At 39.5% G+C, this 8608-nt stretch overlaps 1 protein-coding gene and 1 long non-coding RNA gene across 9 annotated transcripts; both read right to left on the reverse strand.

Moving 5' to 3' along the window:
- Positions 1–339: 339 nt before the first annotated feature.
- LOC107266583 lies at positions 340–5219 on the reverse strand. Of its 8 annotated transcripts, XM_015737198.2 has the most exons (6): positions 4491–5219; positions 4073–4149; positions 3641–3760; positions 3290–3356; positions 2330–2595; positions 340–936 (listed from the first exon to the last, which is right to left on the reverse strand). In XM_015737198.2, exons 1-5 carry the CDS (start codon positions 4496–4498, stop codon positions 2592–2594), a joined length of 276 nt encoding a protein of 91 aa, XP_015592684.1. In that variant the 5' UTR covers positions 4499–5219; the 3' UTR covers positions 340–936; positions 2330–2591. The 8 variants fall into 8 exon arrangements, 2 of the variants coding, with proteins under 2 accessions (XP_015592684.1, XP_024939946.1); XR_003059469.1 differs by lacking the exon at positions 4073–4149 and having other exon boundaries at positions 2660–3356; XR_003059468.1 differs by lacking the exon at positions 4491–5219 and having other exon boundaries at positions 2660–3356; positions 4069–4250.
- Positions 5220–5742: 523 nt separating this feature from the next.
- On the reverse strand, positions 5743–6908 carry LOC107266581. Its single transcript, XR_001537446.2, has 3 exons — positions 6754–6908; positions 6447–6506; positions 5743–6080 (listed from the first exon to the last, which is right to left on the reverse strand). It is a non-coding gene; the product is annotated as an uncharacterized LOC107266581 (long non-coding RNA).
- Positions 6909–8608: the final 1700 nt, after the last annotated feature.

Below are 8608 nucleotides of genomic sequence, written 5' to 3' on the forward strand. Positions count from 1 at the left end.
ATTTAGCACCAAGTACGCGTAAATAAACACAGAGTAGAAAGTAGTTGAACGTTTCTGAAATCTTTTAACGAAATTCCCAAACAATTTGATAAAAGATTCGACAATACTGACAATAAGTCCTCGAATGAATTGAGCAATCTTCGTGGCTTTTGTTTCAGCGAACTGCCACTTGTAAATATAATTACAACTGCCTCGCACCACCCTCCCACCCCTAATTTGATTCCGCGGTTGTTTTCGCCCGCCCACCGCACCGCCTAGCACAGCCTTCGCCCACGCATTGTCTCTTGTCTCTTCATTCAAATTACCCTCCCGCCCAACCCCTTTCCCCCGTGCGCTCTTCTCGACTCCTCGCCGCTCAACGCGACTCAGCGGCAACCGACCCCCTTTACGCCCTTATTGTTGCGGTTTTATTGAATCCGCCTGTATTGTCTACGCGCGCCCGAGACAAACCGTTGTCAAAGAAAATTGCTGTACAACTTGCAGCGTGTACCGTGCTTTAATGTCTTTTACCTTTTTTTTCAGTATTTACCAGTAAAATGTACAACGTTTAATTCGCGTGTTTTTAAAACGAATCGTAAATACGAAAAGAAATGAGAAACTCGTATTGGATACGAGAGAAGTATGAGAAATACGAATACTTATATTTTCTGGTTTTCCTGGTTCTTCTTTCTTTGTATGTCGGGGTGATAAATAAATAAATAACAGTCTGGAAACCACCCCCTGCATATTTAACGCTATGGAGACTCATAAGGATCCCGAATGCGAGGGTTGCCTTTTGTCATGAATTTCTTCTTTCTTTCTCTGGTTCTGAAAGATTGCCTGTGCCTGTTCCCTTTACTCCAGAAACAGGACTATTGGGTTATGATCTTCCTCCTGGGTCTCCGAAATATCGTTGTTATCATTTGTGAGAGTAGTATTTTAAAATGATGTAATTTTCTGAAAAAAAAAAAAAAAACTTTCAAAAAGTCAGACCAAGTATAGACGATGGTGGTTTGCGGCTGTTGACTCGTAATGAAATTAAGAGTAATCGAGGGTTACAGGAAGGGATTCCCAGTGGGGGAGGATTCGTCGGGGGTCGTATGAATTTTCAGACTGGCGACCATTAATTATTCGAAATTAAATATCTTTCACGCGGTTTAATTAAAGTGTTTACAGTGTTGCGTCCCATTATCCGCGGGCGTCACGATATTTTATAATGCGGATTTATTAAATGCCGAGAATTCATTCATCAATCGGGTGATCATTCTTCTTTGCGTTCGCTCTGACAATATCACAGGGACAACAATTTCCAGCGAGCAGTCAGCCAACATGAATTACTTAAACAGTCGATGTAAAGCATATTCGACCAATAGCAAGAATGCTCCAAGTAAAAGTACCGACTGCTGTCGACCTGGATCCATCGGTCTTTGAAAACGATTCAGGTATTACAAATATTTTCGAAGGAAAGAAGAAGTACATAGCACTGCGCAATACAAGGAACTCACCTTTATAGCGATAACGACTATTATTAATTCCGAAATCAGGTAATGTAATTTAACAACTTGATATTCGCGTAATTAAAATTCCACCCCCTTGAATTCTCTCCTCGCACCCCCCTCGTCAGACCACTCGGGAGCAAACGATTCTTGTTTGTTTTGCAAACAAAGGGGTTTTGCGCTGGGCGAAGGTACGCAGGGGACGTTACGGGGCTGAGTGAGAGTGTACGGGGAGTGACTGAGGGATAGAAAGGGTAGGAAAGGGGACCAGAATTATTACATCTTTTGTTCGGTGGCTCAAACCGCCCCATTTGCGGAATTGCGGATCGCGATCCGACTGCGATTGCGGCCACTGAATAGGCCAGGCTTTGCCAAGGCTTTTGTTGGTTTTGACTAATTTCCGCTAGGTAATCTAGTTCAATTGGAATTACCACCACGTAACACCCTCGGCCAACCTCCGAATTAACCCTCGTCTTACCGTGAAAGTGCTATAAGCATTTTTTCCGACCCTCCCGCAACCCCCTTGCGCATTCGTTTTTGGGTTCGCACCCATTTATGCTTTGGACTCGTTTTAAAATACGCCGGGGAGGAAATATGAGAATGAGAATGTTCCTACTGGCAATTAAACGGAAGCAACCCTTAAATCTTCATCCCCATTTGACGCTAGGTTGCTAGCTTGCTAGATAGCTAACCAGCCACGAGCCAACGAACCACGGTACGCCATGGATGGAACGAACCAACCCCTTCAGCGAATTTAATTCTTGTGGGTCCCATCGGTGACTTTATCGCAAGAAATTGCTACCACTAGAAATCAGGCCGCCCTTTATTACAGGATCGTTACCGTAAGAACTTACTGCGGCATTCTTGCGGCTAATGTCGGCGAACTTCCTTAACTTTCAGTTTTACGTTAGCCAGATTCGAATTAAGAATTGATGCCAATGAGTCTTCTTACTGCTTTCGCCGCCAGAGAACTCTTCCTTTAATTGTATCTATGTTAACCATTTATTTTCATGGCTGTGGAAAGGAGTTCTTGCATGTTTCTATAAGGTTTCCACCCTCAGAAGCCACCCCCGGGAGCTCGTACTTTGGATGCTTACCACGTGCTTGAGATTCTCTTTATCTGAAAAAGCAAAGACATTTTTTTTATATTAACAAATCTGTACTAGATACTCATAGGTACATACATATCTTTGGTTCTTCTACTTGTCCTGATCCTAATAGTTATATATTGTCCTATATCAGTGAATTATATTTATGACAAGATGATCCGATGCTCATATTTTATCTGTTCTGCAAAGTCAACACTTTTATCGGATATCCTAAAGATGTCAACAGTCCCTAATGAAGAAACAGGAGTCGACAACCATGTCGAGCGTTACTCACGTTAGCTAAAGTTCTAACTCCATAGTCTACTTTTTTTGTTACCCTTCTTTCATTCCACCCCAAGTAGTGGCAGCACTAGCGACGACACTGCCAACAGCACTAGCATCACCCTAAAGTAACTTCTCTTAGAAAACTAGAGAAGAGAGCAAAGGAAATAAAAGGGAGAATAAGATAGAGTTCTCGAGAGCACGGAGTGTAACTTCCACTAATAATGGAAGGACATTAATTTCATGCGATTGGGCCCAGCGGGCTACTGGTAAACCCGTGCCAAGTAAAAGCTCCTGCTCTCTTTCGGCGGGACCCTTCGAACGTTGTGGGGGTTGTTTTAACCCTTTACACCGTGTAATCGGAACGACTCGTTCTGTCGCCCTGGGGAGCAGTTAACTGCGACTTGTATTCGTTGGAATAAAATGTCGAAAAGCTGAACGGACCCGTTGTAAAGTCTTTCCTGTATCTGATTAGGATGCACACGTTGTCGCCAGGGAATTGTTCTCCACTCTAAAAAAAAAAAAGAAATAAACGTTCATCCACATTAATCAAAATTCTAATCCCTAAGATTCCATGAGATCTGTTTCATTTCTCGACAACTTCTGTCAAAAGTTCAAGTGCGAGAAGCCTAGAAGCTCGCTTGACTGTCTCGAAGCATAAACGCTCAGTCCTAATGGCCCAACTCAAATATGTAAGACTAGCCTGCCCACCGGGTAGCGGGTAACAATAAACTAACACTTAAACACCCTTCAAGGCACAATGTAAAGTCGCACCCTTGGCGCTAACGATCTCACCTGCTACTTCAACAACATCCGTCACGACGACTGGAACACTTGACAAGCGGCTGACCGGTTTACAGCTGCGACAGCAATCCAGAACCGTCGAGGATTTTCTTGAGAGATCTGCAACATCCTCTGGCAGAGGGTAACAAATTTGTTTGAATCTGTTATGAAGTATTATGAGTATTCTACTTGTAACGACTATAAATCTTTACTAGACATTAGGAATAATATAGGCTAAAAGAAAAAAAGTGTACTGTATACATTTAAGCAGGAAATATTCTCAGCACCGTATTCCAACACGGTACCTCACGATTCGCATAGTAACGTGACAATACGAGCTGGAGGCATAAAAGCTAACAATGATGGAAATATTAGCTTTTAAAGCCGCACGGGGTGTCGTTAACCGCCGTGTGCTTTTCCGCTCGCGAGTTGAGAATTACCTACTTGCCGTTAGGGATTGCTTTTTTTCCCTAAGGTTGACGATCCTTATTTCTGCATAACCAGATTTTTTCAAGCTTTCACTGGAAAGGATGCTTAGGATATAAGTCGAGATTATTTTACTGATGTTATGTAATAAGCAAATGTATAATAGATATATTCAAATTTTATTTGAATTTTAAACTTATTGGGTAGTGCAACTTAGGAATATACTGACTCTTGTGAAATGTAAGAAAAAAAGTAATAAAAGTAAAACTTCGTTTTTAGTAAATCATTATGAATTTAAAGCTCAATTTCTTTTGCTGAATCCGTTGAATATATATAAAATATTGATATTGAAGCTTTTCATAGTATAAAATAAGTTAGGAAGCTTTTTAATGGTGGAGGGTAGAGAATAAGCCATAAAAAGAGAATAATATCTCACGTTCGCATGGACGGCAACCTCGCCTGTAAAGTTACATTAATTACATTTTTTTTTCTCTCAATGGAATCGTATATTCTTGCGCTACTAAAAGTCCAAGTATTCGTTAACGTTAATCCCGCTGAAGGAGCAGGACACTCTCCATTCTAATTATTCACTTTTGCTTTGGTACACGTCATGTTGATTTCACGAACATCCTACCAAGTCAATATAGACTTGGACTAAATAAGTAAATGATTCCCTCTGTGATTCTGTTTAGTAGCAATGCACAGGAAGCTGACAAATAGCACACGAAATTTTCAACGTCTAATGAAATTGTACGTTTTTAGAGATACGCATCCACGGCGCCAAAAGATTTTCGCGATTATCGGTTCATTTTCATATTAAAAAATTAGTAGACGTAAAATCACTTATATGCTCGATCGATGAATTAAATAGCCAAATAATTAACTTGGGATCATTGAAACTGTAAAAAATACACAGATATTAACGTGATACGACGCAACCGTTACGTTTTTTTCCTTTGAAAGTACTGGCTACAGTCGTTGAGCGAATTAACACTGTCGGAATATGCAGACGCATTTGATTAGCAGTCTGTACAACAAGCCCGTTGAATAAAAAAAATATATTTGCCACCAATCAATACTATCAAATATTTTCTACAGTGCAGACTTCACAAAGTTAAAACAATATTGGAATTGACTGGCACGCATGACCAACGACTTGCGTATGACTGCTGCTATCTGTAAAGATGGCTGCGGTTGAGCAACAGCATTCTTAGTTGGTAACGTCACTGCGAACAAGCTGCTGTACCATAGAAACAGTAGTTCGTAATAAGTTACCGACATTCATTACGACGATACCTTACAGCATAACTATTTCGTCGGTAAACGTTTATTTACGCGTTGACTGCAGAGGTAAATAGGCTGTTATCTTACGGGATATGGTGTCACGTTAGCCTGGGTATGACGGATACCTACCAATGGACTTCATCCACATTGCAATGTTGTATATAGATATATATTCTACGTATCAAAATCGCGAAGCCCGGAATACACAGGCATGTCTGATCTATTTATATTCAGTTAAAGATTTCAAGAAGGTTATAATTATTTAAAAAACTTACAATAATACTGCTCACAATATTGACACATGAAGAGTAATATTTGGGACGAAGTCTTGCTGCTAAAGAGGAATATCCCATGTACCAGAACAATTCTTAAGATTTTTGGTAAGGTAAGGTATATTCATATACTTTTCTGTTTTACGTAATCAGTAATTTATTTATTTTTTCGTTACAATCGACAGTTTAATAAATAATACTACCAGTTTTTCAGGATACCATCGTAATGGACGTAGATTAAAAACGAAAGAAGTAAAATAAAAAGTTTACAATTTTGAAGAAAACGGTCCATAACTATGAGAATAAAATTGGTCCTTAAGATGAAGGATGAAGTAGGTGTTGTTCCTCAAGCTCTAGTTAACATATCGAGTATGCAGTTTTTGTTCGTCTTCTTAAAGTGGAGCCATTTCTTTACTTGCAAGTACAGGTCTTGCAGTTGCATGTTCCACCAGACTTGCAGCAGCACTTCTCTGTAAGACAGACAAAAACACTTTAGTTAGTTGGATGCTGCGGAAGACCAGTGAATTCCATGAGGATAATAAACCTTCCCGGAACGAATTTGTAAGATTGGGTCTTTTATGTATCAGGTATATGAATGCAGGGTATTCACCATGGTGGTAAAAAAGCAGCCCAGTCATTTTATGGCTGGCCTTCGGAATTTCTACCCACGCGCTTCACCGATCACAAAGGTTCGAGAAACTAGCAACAAGTTGCACGAACCCAAGTAACCTTTACATGAATTAAGGCTACTCCTCATGGCTACTTAAATTAGCACAAGTACTGTCTCAACGGTGATAACTAAGTTGACAGGAATATTGATTCAAATAATGCAATACCTGCGCTTTCGGTCTCACAGCACTTGCAGTCATCTCCGCAGTTGCAGTTGGTGCACTTATCTGTGAAAAAAAAAATAAAAGTTTCAGAATTCGACTGTACCGCCAATAATAACAATTTATATCATTACACAAGCGAGGAAATAATTAATTTCAGTCAATCTACAAGCAACTTTATGTATTAATTTCAAATTGAGTGCATCCGGGATCGGGATAGGGTAAGCCATTAGCAATTTATTTAGAGTGACTCCAAAGTAAAAGCAAGCATATTTTATTAAAGTATTAATGGTAATTAAACTTTTTAACTTACCGGTGCATTTCTCTCCGCATGGTCCAGGCATCTTTTTGATCGATGGGTTTCGCTGTACGTTCACTATCAACTGTATTACTTCGACGTCTGTAGACTTCTTGGTCTCAAGCAGCGCCGACGCTGGATTTATCGAGCGTCCCCTACTCCTACCTCAACGTTGCCAGCACGGCGTGTGCAACGAACGTGGAGAGTGCCATGCGCAACCAGCCAATCGTGATTGCCAATCGTTTTACAAGGCGTAAACGTTATACGTTGTATGCCATGATAATGATATCAATACTACGTGTGAAATTCTCACACGGCACATCATAACTTTCGTAGGGCTGATTCATTCGGTACATAGGACACTGTGCTTCACATGTATTTCGCAATCTCTGTCGGCGTTCGTAGCATCCCAATAGAAAATTCTTTCTTACTATTGAATATTTTTGATTGATCCATAAGACTGAATAAGAATTGTCACAATGCCTTGTTGTGAACTGGCATTGTCAATTGATGATTATTCTGTGTTTCTCTTGGAGACTTTTTTTTTATGCAAACGGACATTTCTGGAATTCAATATCTCAATGTTATTGTACATGGGAATCAGTATGAAAGGACACTATTGCATAAGACTGATGATGTTTTTATTTGATCTTAAAATCTGGTACATGGTTCTGTTTTCTTGAACAAGGACAATCTTGACAATTTAGAAATTAGTTCGATAAGAAGTTTACTTTGTTGTAATAATTGATATCGTAGTAGTGGATCGATAACAGGAAAGCTCTATGTATATTATCGGGGTACCCTCTATTCCATATAGATAAAAGTTAAGAATTATATAATAGGAGCAATCACCGAATAGTTTTCCTAGTTACACAGACCTAATATTTTTAATGATATCCTAAGGAGCTTCACCCGCAAATGTTGACACTGGCCGTGTGACTGATGAAAAATTCGGTAAACTCATTTCAGTAAAAATATGAAAGGAATGGATTATTCTTGAAATCTTCAAAAAGAGTATATAATAATTATATGTAATTATATATATAATTAATAACTATATATTAATTAATTATTAATTCTCATTGTAGCACCAAATGTAATTGTTTACTATATAAATCCAGAAATTGCGCGCTATTTCAAATGCGCTTCAGGCAGAAAATCTAGAAGCATCTACAGCGCCTTGTCAGCCTCACTACGTGGCGCCACCTGCTGTCCGTAGTGAAGCGTAACGTTAAGCGATAAGTCATTAACAAACAATGAGTGTTGGTCTAAGAGGAAATTAACTGGGGATCTTATTGGATATGTTGACACATATGGGAGCCCGGTATCCCGGATACCTAAAAATAGAATGTAATCATTAAAATGCTATATATATGCTATATATATACATCCCAAGATCTAGAACTCACAGGCATATCTAGTTTACCTACACTCACTCACAGCAATGAGTAATCTGGAGATAAATAAACTACGGATAACTACGTATCCGTTACCGTGCGAGTTTAATGTACTGGCAGAACATGTTCAGTCAACGGACGTACCAACGCGACATCGAGAATGGTGGCATCTGTGGGTTGAAGTAGTTATTACAATGCCGGCAAAGAGAAACAGTGCTCAGGCGTTGCTGATCTAACGGACAGTAAGTACGTGGTCAAATAATGTAAGAGACTGTAAGCTTACAGGACTGAATATTTTGTTGGAATCGGCCCTGTTGGAAAGGCATTTCCGTAGTGCTTTGTATTTCAGAATTCATCTATTGTGCGTCGTGCTTTATGCTCCAGGTAACAAATTAAATTTTTACTCGTACGAATGAGGGATTTAGGGTCTCGTGTATGTGTTCACAAAAAGTTTTAGGTAAATAAGGAATGCA

The sequence above is a fragment of the Cephus cinctus genome, unplaced genomic scaffold (assembly GCF_000341935.2).
Source record: "Cephus cinctus unplaced genomic scaffold, Ccin1 Ccin1_scaffold0330, whole genome shotgun sequence".
In the NCBI taxonomy this organism is placed as follows: domain Eukaryota; kingdom Metazoa; phylum Arthropoda; class Insecta; order Hymenoptera; family Cephidae; genus Cephus; species Cephus cinctus.

Bases quoted from the DNA above. Each gene is read 5' to 3' on its own strand.
- LOC107266583 (XM_025084178.1), bottom strand. The intron at 3,761-4,072 runs GTAGGTAATTCT...ACCCTCTGCCAG, and splicing joins AAAGCAATCCCTAACGGCAA to AGGATGTTGCAGATCTCTCA. The intron at 2,596-3,640 runs GTGAGATCGTTA...TTGCTTTTTCAG, and splicing joins GGATGTTGTTGAAGTAGCAG to ATAAAGAGAATCTCAAGCAC.